The 16,128-nt window shown below is 48.0% G+C and overlaps 1 protein-coding gene and 1 pseudogene across 1 annotated transcript in view; one reads left to right on the forward strand and one right to left on the reverse strand.

Moving 5' to 3' along the window:
- Positions 1 to 5,204, reverse strand: part of LOC125939869 (uncharacterized) — a 37,752-nt pseudogene extending 32,548 nt beyond the window's left edge.
- A 788-nt stretch (positions 5,205 to 5,992) lies between these two features.
- Positions 5,993 to 16,128, forward strand: part of LOC125939870 (mucin-5AC-like) — a 41,569-nt gene continuing 31,433 nt past the window's right edge. The window contains exons 1-2 of the mRNA XM_049655376.1: positions 5,993 to 6,411; positions 6,490 to 6,676. Of these exons, the coding sequence (XP_049511333.1) occupies positions 5,993 to 6,411; positions 6,490 to 6,676 (606 nt within the window). The remainder of the gene's footprint in view (positions 6,412 to 6,489; positions 6,677 to 16,128) is intronic.

Here is a 16,128-nt window from a genome sequence, read left to right on the forward strand (position 1 = left end):
AGGAAGGCTGCAGTTTGGTTATGCGCAGTGCATTAAAAATTGCATGTGCAACTGAAGCAAATCATTTTATGTAGTAAGAACATGTGGCAGTATGTACTGCTGGAAAAATAGGAAGGCCTTTCAAATACATAACTGAAATATGCCTCATCGTAAAGCATTGGAATGCAAATATTATCTTAGCCATTGACACAAACAAACCACCCGCCGGGGTGGCTTAGTCAGCTAAGGCGTTGCGCTGCTGAGCCCGAGGTCGCGGGATCGAATCCCGGCCCCGGCGGCCGCATTTCGATGGATGCGAAATGCAAAAACGCCCGTGTGCTTGCGTTGTAGTGCACGTTAAAGAACCCCAGGTGGTCGAAATTATTCCGGAGCCCTCCACTACGGCGTGCCTCATAATCAAAACTGGTTTTGGCACGTAAAACCCCAGAAAGAAGAAGAAGACACAAACAAACCAATCTGCATGCTGAACTCCTGTGATGTCCATTTGTACCTGCACTCTGCAAAAATATGTGGTTGCACACTTTAGGTTCTAAGTCGAAACTTTTTCTTTGTTCTTTTCCGTATTCTCTTCCAAGGAATTTTTTCATGGACTCGAGGCTTTTGATAACCAGTACCCGTTCAAGGGAGAACTTGCACTTTACTAGTCCATCTGAACTTGCACCATGTAGGGACGGCCTTCCATAATGAAAAGTCCACACTGCCTCACAACGAAGTTTCGATGACTGGCTCGCTGGCATCGGTAGCATTTTCTTGACATGCTGTCTGTACATGCCGTATACATGCTGTTATTCTGTACATGCTGTATTGCCCCCCTTACACAATGTCCCACGAGGGCGCTGTAAGGTACTCATAAATAAATAAATAAAACTGCCTTCCAGTGCCCTGCACTACACATTGTTGCTGTACGGACATTATTCTGCCGCATCACTTTTTAACGCGACAGCGTTAAGGGCCCCGTGTCGCAGAAAATCTGGCGTCGGCGTGGGTGCCGGCGTCCGTGGCGGAGAAAATCATCCCCAACCACTCCGACCGCGCAGGCCCTCCACGTGGTGCAAGGTTTTGGTTAACAAAAATTGAATTTATCAAAGTGAAATCCGTCTCAAAAAAGTAAAGTACGACCTAACCACAACCTACAGACATGGTGGCATCGGATTGTAATTTGAATGTACGAGAAAACGCAATTCTATTACGAGGTAACTCAAACACAAACCTCTATTTCAGCATTTCTACCATATCGACGGGCTCAGATACGGCACTTGCGAAAATCATATCCAGATGGCGCTCGCATCCTCAGCAAGTCAAATTGGGACTTCGCCTGCTTAATGCGTTTTGGACACGCGCGCGCGTCGGTGCAATAGCAAACAATTCACACAATAATAAAAAAGTGCTAGAGCATTTACATTTTAATTTAAGACGACTTATATTGCACCTGCAAAAACGTCTTCCCAACAATGCATGTCTGTTTAAAAGTGAAGCCGACTTCAAGGGGATCGGTGTAAGCTTGGTCTTTGTAAGCTGGCTTTCCCACGTTCTGTGTTCCAGTGAAGCCTACTGAAAAAAAAATGCGATGCGAAGGGGGCCCGATAACGCTGTCGCGTTCCACTCTTAAAGGCGAAGCTTAAGCGTCCTCCAATATTTATCGAGGGTCTCAGATCATGTGGACAAATCTTTGTCCTTAATGTCTGCACACGGGTAAATATGCTGTAGGCAATAGAAGCTGTGATCATTCCTACCCTCTGGCGCAGCCGGGGACTATATTCCGCCTGATCTCGTGTTAACCTTTCAATCATTATAATGTCTTCGTGACTCTTGCTTTCCGGTAAGTGTTCAAGCAACTTTTCTAGTGTCAATTCACCGCTGATCCCAAGAAGGCTCCTAAACGCCTTCACAGAACCAATGAGTGTTAAGTCTCTAGGTGCTGGCTCAGAAGTGGAACAACCTGCTTCTATGGTTGGCTCCAACTTGGCTTCTATTGCTGAAATACATTTTTCTGAAAAAAATGTGCAGTTGCTATTCACAGTAGCATGATGAAAACTAGTGCATGCAAGAAATGTGATGAAGCAGATAAAATTCACTTTATCCTGGTTGCAAAGTACACGGATGTTTGCATAATTAATTGTTGTGGTAGTCATGACGTCGACATTTGAACTTGCAGTTGGCAAACATTGTTTCGAATGTTTCACAGCAACACATCTTTCGCTCTCGAAACATTTCCTTCCTTAGCAGGAAATGTTTCGAGCTGTCGAAATGCCTCGAAGACACGCTGGAGTCTATTCAAGAGAGAAGAGTCACAAGGTTCAGAGCGATAAACATTTCGTTCTGCTGCATGTAGCTGCCTCTGAAGGATGCCGAAACATGGAACGCATTAGCCTTAGGAAACCTTGCACGCCCTCAGATGCATTATCACAAATATGGTAAAATATTTTACACTTAGCTAAACTCAATGCACTGCCTAAAGGTTCACATAAATACAGCTGGTACAAATTAAAATTAAAAGTGTTTGATTTGTTATCATGGTTATAGATAACATGGTTCTGTTCAATAGAATCATGTTGCAACCAAAGCAACGAAACACTTCACACTGCCTGACTAAGCAACATGTTGTATTGCTGCTCATTAGGCGTGTCACCAATTACATTACAAATACTCAAGTTTAGGAAAGACATGCGAAATTACACATTTACAGTATTTGAACATGTTTGCCCACTGCATTACTGCTGTCAGTTAAAGACATTAAAAAATTTTATTTATGGGGTTTTACGTGCCAAAACCACGATCTGATTATGAGGCCCGCCATAGTGGGGGACTCCGGAAAATTTCGACCACCTGGGGTTCTTTAAGGTGCACCTAAATCTAAGTACACGGGTGTTTTCGCATTTTGCCGCCATCGAAATGCGCCACCCATGGTCGGGATTCAATCCCGTGACCTCGCGCTCCGCAGCCCAACACCACAGCAGACAAGCAGGTTATGCTGCTCATGGGCCAAGGCACTGCTGCTGGTCAGTCCGTTATGAGACTCAGATTTTAAAAGCTAAACCAAATTTGAATGCATACCTAATTCAGCGTCTCAGTCTTAATGCATTTTTGCTGTATATTGATGGCTCACATTCTTGAGAAATCTTTGAAAAATATTGCCTTCCAGCTGGGAGGTCTTTCTGATTTTACCTGGAAAAAGTTGTAACGAGTGAGGCAGCAATGTTATGTTCTAGATGAAAACTTCCTAGTTGTAAACACTGCACCACACGGTACTGTTCGGCAATTAGCATTAAGGTTTGTGCATTTATTTTGCCACCTCTCAAACTTAATAAGCAAGCATGAGAAAGCATATTTTGACTACGATAAATAGTGCTAGATCATACTTCGGTTTACAATAAGAGATGTCCAGCATTCACCTTGGATGCATATAATGTTAACTATACTCAACAGCTGGCACATGGCACCAGTGACTTCATTCGCGCTCTGTGCCTCTGACCAAGACATTTGTAAATAGCACTTGCAGTACATAGTTTTCAGTAAAACTATAGCGTTTGTTGAAGTCATAAAACTGCTCTTACAGCTTAAAAAAAGGCAAACAGCAAAGCTATTTACAAGACCACTTTCACCAAGCCAACATTGGGAGCCGACTGCACTTCGTTTCAGCATTGGCCTTGATGTTTACTCACTCATTCAACTCAGTTTTAAAAAAAAGCTGTATTTTGCCAGCGTCTATTGCGCATGGAAGGTCGACTATAGCTCTTCGCTCTTACTTTTGTTTTACATGTTCGCTTTGCTCCTTGCCCAACTTCTGTGGCTAGTCAGCTGGCGACAGATTGTCGAAAGTCCTGGCAGAATTAATATGCAGCCGTACCGCTACAATCTGCTTGCAATTGTAGTTTCTGTAAAATAAAACGGTAAGGATGCGTTAATTTCGAAGACTAACAACCTCAGAAAGACAAACTGCACTTAGTCTATAAGCGTAATTTTCTTCCCAAATCATGCCGAATTAGACATTCATCAACTCCTTAATATACATTGGAACATTGATGAGAAGTTTCAGTCTGAAGGAATAGATTTTCTGCCAAGACAAATGCTGATATTTTATTTCAAAGAGACACTTCAAAAACAACACCTGCACTGTAAAAAAGTATTTAGTTTAACTGGAACAGGCATGCATTTCAGCACAGGTTGAAATAGGTGGTTCTAGCATAGATTTCTGCTAAACGGATGTGACTTCACTGCTGCTTGGCTTCAATTCCGCCATTGTAACATTGCCATACCAGAGTTTGTAATCACGAAGAAAATTTGCGAGTCATTGATATTATACATCACCCCGATGCAATTTATCGTGCAAGTAATGTGCGCCTTTTCAATAATCCAGTTGATCTGACAGAATTGCGCTATCTGCAAGAGGAGACTTTAAATGCATACTTTGGCGATAAAAAATCAAATCGAATATCTAAAAATCAAACAAAAAAATTAAATACCAGCGAAGCTGTACTATGGTGGGAAATATGTATTTCCAATTATTACTGTTAGGATGTGACGGTGTAATTGGTCATTTGAACTATTAAAGAATGAGAAATATATATGATCCTGTGGTTATCATTTATTTAGTGTACACAGGGACCATGGCCATATGGTCGCTACGGTACACCGCCATAGGGTGTACGGCAAAGGTTGGCACGTTCTTCATGAACGCAGCACCAACGCCGCGCGCGTTCGTTGCGAACGCGGGCGAAACACCGCCACCTTCAACAGTTTTTTTTTTATTTCGAAAGCTTGCCCTTAGGTGTGCGCGTTGTTTGTGTGACCGCACACAACCGCTGTCAAAACGCTGGCTACGTGACGGAATGGCTAAACGCCGTTGTCGCCGTTGGGCAAGAGCCCAGAGAAAGTCGCCGGCACAGACGGCAGAGGCCGGCAGGGCTGCGCGCATGCGCCGCACTTGGAGAGCGGGGACGCACACGCACAGTCTAGAGTGCCTCGATGTCCTCCTCCCCGGGAGCAGACGGGATAACCTTCCAGATGCTCCGCAACCTGGCAGACGCAGAGAGGGCTCGGCTCCTGGACTGCCTCAACGCCGTCTGTTCCAGTGGACAGCTCCCCGAGTCATGGCTCACTGCCATTGTCGTGCCTATACTAAAGGCACGAAAGCCAGCCACCGCTCAATCGTCCTACAGGCCTGTCTCCTTAACATCCGCTGCCTGCAAACTCATAGAGTCCATGGCTCTGGCCCGTCTGGTGTGGATCTCCAGGGTGCTGGACTTCTTCCCTGAGCAGCAGACTGGTTTCCGGAGCCGCCACTGCACAGCTGATACCATCGGCGATGTCGTGTCGACGCTGGAGAAGGCCAGGAGCGAGAAAGAGACAGCTCTGTTGGTTCTTCTGGACGTGTAGCGTGCCTTCGACGGACTGCCCCATCTGGTGGTGATGCACGCCCTCGATGCACAGGGGGTGTCTGGACGCATGGGGCAATTCGTGCGTGTCTTCCTATCTGGCCGCTCTTTCTGCGTACCTGTGGGCAATGCACAGAGCTCCCCACAACCGGTCACGGCAGGCGTGCCTCAGGGATCCGTTTTGAGTCCTTTTCTATTCAACGTGGCCTTAGCACGCCTGCCTTCAACCATCCTGAAGGACCGACGCTTCCCTGTGCATTGCTCTGTGTATGCTGACGACATCGCCCTGTGGACCAGCGGTCCACGACGCAACCTCGTTGCAGTCCGAACCTGCTTCCAGGAGGCCCTGGACGCCTCGGTGGACCACCTTGCTTCTGTCGGCCTCTCGGTATCCCCGCCAAGAGCAAGGCCCTCCTGGTACACTCCCGATCGGCCACCCGACGGAGCGCTGCCTGTCTCATCATAAGTGGCACCAGGATGTCATGGCAGAGGACAGTCACATACCTCGGGTTGCAGATTGACCAACTGCTGACTTGGACTCCCGCTGTGAAGGCTGTGGTGGCGCAGGTCCAGAGGGTCCAGAGAGCGGTGAGAGGAATTTTCCTGAGGGGGCAGGGATGCTCGCCATCCGACTGACACGTCTGGAACAACTCCGCCGGGGCTTCATCAGGAGCGTGCTGGGGCTGCCCCGGCCCTCACAGATAGCGGCAACGCTTACAGAGGCGGGAGCGTGGCCTTTGTCTCTCCTGCTGCAGCAGCGTGGCTTGCTGCACATTGACAGGCTGGCCCACGCCCCTGACGGAGCACCCCTGCTCACCCTCCTGGCAGGCCGACCCTCTTCCAAAATGGGGAGCCTGGTCGAGACCTATCATGCAGTGGTCGGCCAGGTACCTCCATCGGTGCGACTCCCACCTCCTCAAGAGAGGTCCTTGGTCATCTGCACCTCGCTGGAGGGACACTCCAAGCGCCATTCTTCCAGCTGCACACTCCTGCAGGTGGCCACCTCTAAGCTGGAGGAAGAGCTGGCAGGGAGACGGCTCGTCTCCACGGACGGCTCCGTCCTCCCCGACACCGGCTCAGCCACTGCAGCCTGTGTGGCCCCCGCGCTCGGCAGGGCATCCACTTGCCGACTCTCCTTCTCGGCCAGCTCCACCACTGCTGAGATGGCGGGCCTTCACATGGCCGCAGACATGCTGGCAGCAGACCCTCCTGGAGTACCTGTGGCGGTGGCCTGCGACTCAAGAGCAGCTCTCCAGGCCGTGTGTCTCCCGGAGAGGTCTGGCCTTAGTTCAGCCCTCTTGGTAACCAAGCTTCACGCCCTCCGTGCCAGTGGCACCGATGTCTCGTTGCACTGGATCCCTGCACACGTGGGAATCCCGGGCAATGAAGAGGCAGATGCATTGGCAAAGGAGGCACACGGCATGGACACAGCGATTAGCCTAGCAGTCATTGCCTTAGACTACTCCAGGAGCACCTTCCTGTGACTGCTGCTGAGCTGTCACCGCGACGCACGCGTGGCGAGGCGGAGTCCCCCGACACGGCTGCCGAACAGGGGACTGACAAGGCGGGTGAGATCCCTCCTGCTACGCCTACGGATTGGCTGCTGCTGGACAGCCACCCGGAGCTTCCGCCTGTGTTAAACTGACTCACCAGCCTGCACACAGTGCGGGGCAGACGAAACCTCCTCCGTAATAAACCTCCTCCGCCTCAGTGAGGCACCGGCTCGTCTTGCACGCCTTGTCCACATACCGGTTGATGCTGCTGAGAGGTAATGCAACTGCGAAAAAAAATTTACAAGCAGGTTATCTAAACTAATGCATATGACAGCACCACGGCTACGGCGCAGCATGAAGAGACGAGAGGACTGTCGGAAAAAAACTCCAGCCATTACCATTTCCATCTCCTTCGTGTACACGAACAAAAACAGTACCAGTTATTGCCAGAAAAACGTGAAATTAAACACCGTGCATGAGGAAGTATACAAGAAAACTGACACAACAGCTGGGGTGATATTTTCTATGGAGATTACCTTCGGGTATACGTAGTTTCACTTTCGAGAGATTTCGCCAGACTCGATATTGACAGCACTCTTGACACTTAGCGAACCTAGCAAGCTTGGTACAGTGCCAAAAACGCTGTTGCTCATATACGCGGAAACATCCAGTGCGGAGAAACCTCGTGAAACTATGTCCGAAAGTGATCGCCCGAGCACCGCTTTCGAAGCATGCTCGCCGGAGCGTGGGCATTTTTGTAGCATTAGCTACACTGTCCTAGCCAAGCCCGTTTCGCGCGACACATCAAGAGCCGTGCTGCGCATGCGCAAGGATCAGTGATGTCACACGCCTTGCGCACCGGAGCTACCGGAGCCGGCACCTCTCGCGCACTCCGCCGCCGCCGCGCGCGACTCACCGCCGCCGGTCTGCGCATTCCAGAGGAGTGACGTCGTAGCCGTGGTAGACGCACTGGCGCCGGCGCGCGCTCGCTGTGCAGTCGCCGTCTGACACTGCGCTGGAGCCGCTGCGCTTCTGACTGGCGTTTGCCAGTGTGGTATAGCCATGGAGAAGGAGAGCGCAAATGCTGCTCAACAGCGCAGAAGAACGGAGAAGCTTGACTCATCGGATCCCGAAGTAGTTGCCTGGCAATTAGCGGTTGAGCGTAGGAGACAACCAGGAAAGCTAAGAATAATCAGCTGAACCTTTGCTAACGCTACGTATATCCTGGCATAGCCGAGCTAAGCCACTGCAACTTTTTTTCGTTCACGCTCGCGCATTGATGAAGATTGTACACACAAATATCGTTGTTTGCTTACCTGTAATACAATCACCACTGTTTTCGACGTTCATCTGAAGCTTGCAGCAAGCAGAAATCGAACGCAAACAGAGCACTTCGCAGTGCGACGAAGGGAGAGCACCTTATCAGGGCCGCCCTCTAAACTTCAGTCGCTTCAGTCCTGGTCATGACGTCATCTAAAGTTCCCGCCAGGCGGCGCCACTCCAAATTCTCTGGGCTAATATACAGCATCGTCTGAGGTTCTGCAAAGCGTTGTTTGTGTAAGGTGAACGTCTGTGTGTCTGACGTGAGCGTGTGTGGAACGTCAGCAACAAGATGACGGCGAAGAGGATGGCATGACTGGTTTTCTTGTAATCCGGCTGAGAAATCTTGCATCTTCTTTCGTTATGGCATGGGTGATCGCGAAGGTGAGTCCTATAGCGTCAACGTAGTGCTAGCTGCTTACGACAAAAGGAGTAGAGAACGTGGGTCGGTTCCGGAGGCGCCGTTGTTTAGCACAGCGTTTCGAAGCAGTAGCCGCCACAATGGAATAGCGGCAGAAACTAACCGATTATCCCTTTTATAAGCAACTTTCTGTGCGACATGACACTCACAAAAGATAGTGCTTTGCTTGACTGTTATTTGCTCGAGTTATTCCTGCGTTCTTGGCGAAATAGAAACTGAAGTGCTCTCTTACACACTCGTGCTTATGCATATGTTTAATGGTAAAAGCACGAAGGGCCAACCAAAGTGTACTTGAAGGGTTACAACGAGTATAAAACCTACCGATGAGCTTTAGAAACTCTGTAAGAGTTCAATCTCGGCTAGAGCTTGTCATACTCGCTTGTATTTATGTTTGTGCCAGTGAACAACAAAAACTCAGTATAGGCATTAAGTATAGGCCATTTTCAGTATAGGCTGTCGTCCTAGGAGGCCCAGGAACAATTCTACCATTGCAAACGTATTTCTTTTTTATTAAAAACACCCGAAACGATGCGAGACAGAAGCCTACCTAAATACAGGGGAGTGCTTGGAATGAGGCAAGAATGCCTGGCAATAAAATAATTTGTATAACTTTTCAAGTAGTAAATCAATAGATGAGTGTATGTGGGCTCTTTCCAAAATAAACCGAATGGGGTGAACTAATTAAAATAAGCCGCAACGAGCAATGTTAACCTAACATATACCGAAAATCCTTCTGCTTGAGTGTGTTCTAAGCGGAAAGTAAACCATCTGCGATGGGGACAGAGTCCGCCGTGCGCTGTTTTGGCGGCTTAGTACGCGATGATGCGAGAGGCAACACGAAAGTCAATTCACTCGCTGCTGCAGCCGCGCTTCCTCACTCCAGCGTTTTGACAGCGAGTTTCTGCAGCCATCAAGTGAGATGTGTTTATGTTTGCTTGTGCGCGGGTGACACCATGCTTGTTAATTTAGCTAGTAAGCCTATGTTTACAAGTCTGTACGGCCGGTAAAACTATATATCCTTACTTCGTATAGCTGTCTACTAATTTGCTATGGCAATCTATGCTACGCCTCCGAGCGAAATTAAGACTTTTTTGATGGTGTTGCCACGAACCGAGTGGGCCGCGCCGCTCCTACTAAGTCAAACTTCAAACGGCAGCTGGAAAACGTTATCGCGTTGAAAGGGGTTTGTGTGTGAGTTAACGCGTAACAGAATTATGTTTTCTCGTATATTAAAATTAAAGTGCGACACTATCATCTTTGTAAGTTGTGTGTTAGTCGTACTTTACGAATCTTCTGACGCATTTTATTTTGAGAAATTCAATTAGTTCAGTAACGCGTCTGCGCCACGCGGAACGCGTGCGTGGATCGAGATGCGTGGTTCGAGATTCTTTTCTTGGCCAGAGACGCCAACGCCGTCACCGTATTTTTTGCGACACAGGACCCTTATCACAATCGCGTTAAAGTTCAGCTTGAATGACCCCACACAGGTTAGTCTGTGAACACCATCGCTGCTGCGTTGCATGTAAGCTCCCTAGGGACCCACTCAGCACATCCTAATGGAATACTAAGGTATTCACTTAGTGAGACCTATAACTAACGTGCACCTTCCAGAAGCGCTTGCTATTAAATTGGACGGCAGCATCAACAGGTCAGAAGTTGAGAGCATCTACTAGTTTGTATAAAAACCACAAATACCGCCATGAAATAGCATCCATAATAAATCTATTTCCTCCTATATATTACTGGTATAGAGTTGAGCGTTTTTATAATCTTCAGGTATCAATGTTGTAAAACGTGCGTGGTACACATGGCAACAGTTACCCTCTTCATTACTTTCTACGCACCCGAATTCAGTACGTGTCTTGCAATCCTGTGCGAAAACCTACAAGTCTACGTAACAACAATTCGACAACGACAATGGCAGAGGCATGATGAAGCACGCCGCGGTGTAACGGTACTGGTCGACGTAAATAGGCAATGCTGTTTCGACATCTCAACTTGAAATTTCTCAACGGCTGTAGAAGAAAAAGAAATGGTTTTGAGCTCCTAACTGTTCTCGCAATAAAACATTTCTAACTCTTCGTATCCTATCCAGGTACCTTGTGGTACGTCGGAGTACTTCCCCTTTTACCATGTTACTGATAACCGGTAGCGCAATTTCGTGGATGAAGCGCTTGCACAAGGAAACAGCAGTTGCTGAGCAGCACAGTGGCGTTCAAGCAACGACCAATCGTGATGACTGCTTTTTTTTTTAGTTTAGTCGATCGTACGACTCTGGTTCGTAGGTCACACAATGTCGCGCACAGCGCCACAGGTAGTCAGCTTTTTAAATCTCTGCATTCTCGGTATCTGCAGAGGCATGCAACCTGATCATGAAGAAAATTGGCGCTCTGTGCCACTGTACTGCTTCAAGCAACTCCTAGGCAGTCATGAAGACATACTGCATTTTGAAGGTCGCAAGGCAGGTGTTGCAATGAATAAAACAAGTTGTACTCGTACATACAGCATCAAAGGCGCATCACGCAAGCATTAGAGATGTCTCGCGTTGACCATATTTTTGTGGTCAGAGATGTCTCGCGTTGACCATATAGTCACGGTAAGCAAGCGGCTCGTGCTCGCGCTCGGCACGCGCTCGTGTCACTGCTCCCGCGTTCGTCGTCGTCGTCATTGTCTTCCACAGCTGGCTGCGTTGCCGCTCATATCATTCCAGCGTAGAATTTCACTTCTCTTCGGTCGTCGTAATGGGGAGGCCGCGTTTACGGAGTTATGAGCCAGTGCTTAAGGCAGTATGAACCCATTAGCGCTGCATCACTGCATGCTTCGCACCTCCCCAGGTTTCAAGTTAGTGGAGCTGTTCTTTAATTGTGGGGTTTTACGTTCCAAAACCACCTTCTTATTATGAGGCAAGCCGTAGTGGGGGACTCCGGATTAATTTGGACCACCTGGGGTTCTTTAACGTGCACCTAAATCTAAGCACACGGGTGTTTTCTGCATTTCGCCCCCATCGAAATGCGGCCGCCGTGGCCGGAATTGGATCCTGCGGCCTCGTGCTCAGCAGCCTAACACAATAGCACTGAGCAAGCACGGCGGTTTGGCCATATTTAATACAGCTGCAAGAAATTTGTCGTCCATTTGATATACAGGCCTTTTTGAAAAATTGTGTAATGGCACATTATGTGTGTCGAAACACGCTTGCGTCGATGGTTGTTATCAGAACTGTAACTTATCGACAAAGAGTATATTTATCAGATGAGATTGTATGCCTTCTCACTGTACAGATCTGCAAAGAAGTCATTTGAACCGACAAACACGGATGCTTAGAATTGGCATTAATGCTGGGCGAACATCTGCAAGAACTTTCATCGTTGTGTGACATTACTTATGCAAAATCAGCGTTTTTTTTTTACTTTTAGCGTCACACATCATCGATAATTATGCTGCGAGATTTCCATATGCTTGCATACAATATGACATTCCTTAACCAAGTACAGCGTACAACTGCCGGTTACTGTGAAGCTCAAGGGTCTTTTTCGTTTCTACAGTCGCCCAGCTCACGAACTCATGCTGTTCAAGTGTGCGAGCAACACACAGCTGTTACTGATGCCTAAGATTTGAGCCCAATTTTATTGTGTATTCAAAACTTATTTTGAAGACTCATTTTGCACGTCGTCCTCAGTTACACTTTTGTTGGTAGTGCAGTATGCGTCAAGTGATTTACCTTTTTTCCGTTCTCGTCCTTTGGGAGGCAAATATCGTCACTAATCTTACACCAAGTAAGTATTTCTCTGCCCGTTTCATAGAAGCCGTCGTAAACGATACGTCGACGTGTTGCGCCTCATGGACATTAAGGCATACCTATCTGCGAAAAGCTCGTAAGGCGGGAGGAAGGTCATGAAAGTAAAACGGCAATCCACCCATCCGTAACAGGAAGCCACAAAGGAAACAATTACGGTTTTCTCAAAAACACAAGAGATAACGAACTGCAGCTTTCTTTTTCTGAGAAACCAATAAGAATTTCTCTTGTAGGTTCGCGCTACAAGACACAATGTGACAATTCTCACATCCATAGACATTTGCCATGCATTTGAACAGGAGCTTCCCACCGTGTTGAACTTTACAAGACGGTGTTCAGTTGGACCCAGTTTTTTTGCATCCTAACCTTTTGCATGAAATACTTCTCGATGTTACAATGAACGTGCCATGTAATCGTGCTATGCCGCTAACGCAAGCCTCCAGGTGTTTCCAAGGTGCTAAGTCCCACAGACGTCTTCAACAGGATTTCAAAGTTGTGTTAGCGCCGTGCGCTTAAGTGTCATTATGTCTGCAGAAAAAAATGCGGCAGAACCCATATAACGACGACTGTCGGTGATAATGCGTCAGCATTTAATCAATATAGCGGCATGGTGTATTGCCACCGTCGAATCGAGTTGTACATTAGGCGTGTACTGTAACGGAACTCCCTTTCACGCGTCCTTAAGAACAATCGGCGCCATCTTGCGAGGCTGCCGCGGAGCCTGGGCGCGGCCTCCGAAATGCATGGCACGCCGGTGCTTGCGAGCGGTGAGAAACGCGTCATGCGGCAACCAGGCTCCTCTGTCACCCTTCTTTCTGGAAGCACTGCGCGATCTAGTGACACTGCCGAGAAAACCGCCCCGTGGTGTTCCGGTGCCTGAGAACGCTGAGAAGTGCTTACTCGCTTGCCGCACACTCACTGGCACATCATACTCAGGGACCCAAGTCGCCGAGAGGTTCATAGAAGAGCGACACACACCGTGCGAATTCATGGCGTAGCTAGCGAAAGGGTTGGCGTGAAAGGCGTTCGTTGTAAAGCGGCGCATACCCAGTGTATTTGTGGCGCAGCCTGCTAGTGAATCATCTCATGTGGAAGCTCAATTGCCTGCCGAGACAAACTATCCACGTCTGTCAGGTGGCTACCTGCCAGGTGAAAATTTTCAGAGTCCTACTGTTGTAGTTTATTTATTCAACGAGCAACCTTTCACCTTAGTTACGACATGTTCAGAAGGTGTGTGAGAGCTTGATGATCAACATGTATTTGAAGCTTTTCCTCATCGATATATGCCTAAAAATTGCGCACCGACCTTAAGATAACGAGGGGCTCTTTCTCGGTCGACGTATAATTACCCTGATGAGGCTGAAGATACAACAATGATAACCCATCCCTCGTAGCTGCTCACACGAAGACCACTTCCCATTTCGTATAAGACTGCCGACGTACTGCTATGGTTTGATACGCCAGTATTCATGTCAAATGGCCGGATTAAATGGGAGAACGAAAGCACTGGAAGGGTCGTGCTTCGGGCTAGTTGGTTTCCAAAATGTTAAGGTGATGCAGCGCGAAGCAGGACAGAGGGACACGGGAAAGATGAGTACGAGCGCTTCCTGCCAACTGAAATTTTACTGCGTGATGCACAAGTTTCTAGAGAAAAGCAGAAGAAAAATTGACTGAAAATTACGACACTCCCTAATGCGAAATTTGAGCGCAGCTCTATACGTGTTTTCATTTCGCGATACATTGGCTGGCGCGGACAATCGGCACATTCCAAACGGAACGAAGTGTGGCGCGACAGCCTCGCTAATCGGGAGATCGCGACAGGCCGCGTGTGGGTGACGCGTGGGCGCGATTCACGGCAGCCACCGCAGACAGACCTCCACCCATGCAGCGCTTTGTTTCCATACAGAGGACGCATGCTACTCCGGCGCCCTCTCGCAGCCATCGTCGCCGCACAGCCATTCTTGCGCGGCACTAGGCTTTTCGTTCTCATGCTTTCGCCATGCCCTTCTCCGCTTTCCGCCTCATCCTTACGCTGTCGCCTACTTGTGCGCTTTCCTCATCACGCTCTCTTCGCTTTCGCCGTTTGTCATCTCCCGCTGCGCTCTGCGTTCGATTTCGTCCTACGCCGCACTCGTTCACTCGGTTACGAGGGACGACACGTTAGCTCGCCGCAACAACGGACGCCTAAGAGCTGCTCTCTAAAAGATGCGAAAGTGTGACGTGAAACAGAGATACTATCATCGCCCACTGTTCGAGCCGATGCTGTGTAGAAATGCCAACTCCCATTGCGATAAGGTCAGGTATAAGGTCAGGTTCGAGCAAACGAAGGCAACTTTTACGCACATGGACGACCAGACGCACGTCATCGTCGAAGTAGCTAGCATGACACTTGAAGAATGCCCATGGAGGAATAAGCCATCCCTGACCTTGTCGCAAGAGAGTTGGCATTTCTAGACAGCATCCGCGCGAATACTGGGCGATGATGGTCTCTCTGTTTTACGCCACATTCGCGCATATTTTTTTTTTGCTGTTTTCTGTATAAACTTATGTATCAAGAAATAAAATTTTATTTGGCAGTAAGCGTTCGTCCTCCTTTTTTCCGTGTACAGCCTCCCGCATTTTTCGATATATCGCTCGAGAACACAATAATATGGCCGTACGTCGTCCTGAAGGGAACATCGCATTAGACGACTCTTGCACAGGAGAGTGCTTAGTGCACTTCAGGGTACTTCTGCCAGTATCGCTGATTATCGTCCATCAGGCGCTAAAGTGGCACCTGATGGACGCTCGCGAGATATAGCAAAAAATGTGAGAGGCTGTACCTCTGTCCTGCTTCGCGCTGCATCACTGAACATCATGGAGAGCACTGGGTCTCAAGATATTCAATCAACGAGTTCCTGGTAGGCTGCCTCACAGCCTCCTCTCCAGAGAAAATGGACACCATCTTCCGTTAATTTAGTCAAGCACTTTGCTATCTTACCAAAATTTTTGATAAAGATTGTGAAGTGGCCAGAGAGTTCAAGAAAAAACTCTGAGTGAATGCAATCAAGTGGCTTCACAAGCTAGGAGATTCGTTGCACCGGCTCTTGTTTGGTGCTCTTTGTGGCGCCATCAAACAACCTTCTAGGAAAAACTAACGGAGGCTTGAAGAATTCACTTTTCTTCTCATTTATCTTAAGATCTGCGTCACTAAGCGCTTGCAGAAGAGCGGTCAAGTGGTCAGGGTGCTCTTTTTCTCACCTCGAGTAGAGTATAATATCATCATTATTAACATGAGAAAAAAGCTCAAGATATGGCTTCAAAACATTATTCATCATCTTTTGAAGTCGGGCTGGTGAATTCTTCCAGCCAAAAGGCAGTTTATTATATTTATATATGTTGAAAGTTCTCACATATGCTGTAGACATTTTGGTCTCCTCTTCTTGTCAATAGAACTTACGAACATCCAAGCGCGAGAAGTTGCTGCAGCCACAATAGTAACGTTCATAATTGTGTCATTATGTGGCAACGGGAAAGACAACTGGTCAGTTTGTGGATTTCTCTCAAATCGGTGCAAAGTCTATACGCCCCGTCTTTTTAATTGTTTCAGTGATGGGTGACGCGAAAATAGACCTGGAGGTGTGGATAGCACCAGCATCGAACACCTTGCGTAGTTTTTTCAGCCGTAGCTTTAAATCCCGCGACATGTTTTAACGCTTGCATATCGCAATGTGCATCTCGAAGCTG

This window comes from Dermacentor silvarum, chromosome 9 (genome assembly GCF_013339745.2).
Source record: "Dermacentor silvarum isolate Dsil-2018 chromosome 9, BIME_Dsil_1.4, whole genome shotgun sequence".
Taxonomy (NCBI): Eukaryota; Metazoa; Arthropoda; class Arachnida; order Ixodida; family Ixodidae; genus Dermacentor; species Dermacentor silvarum.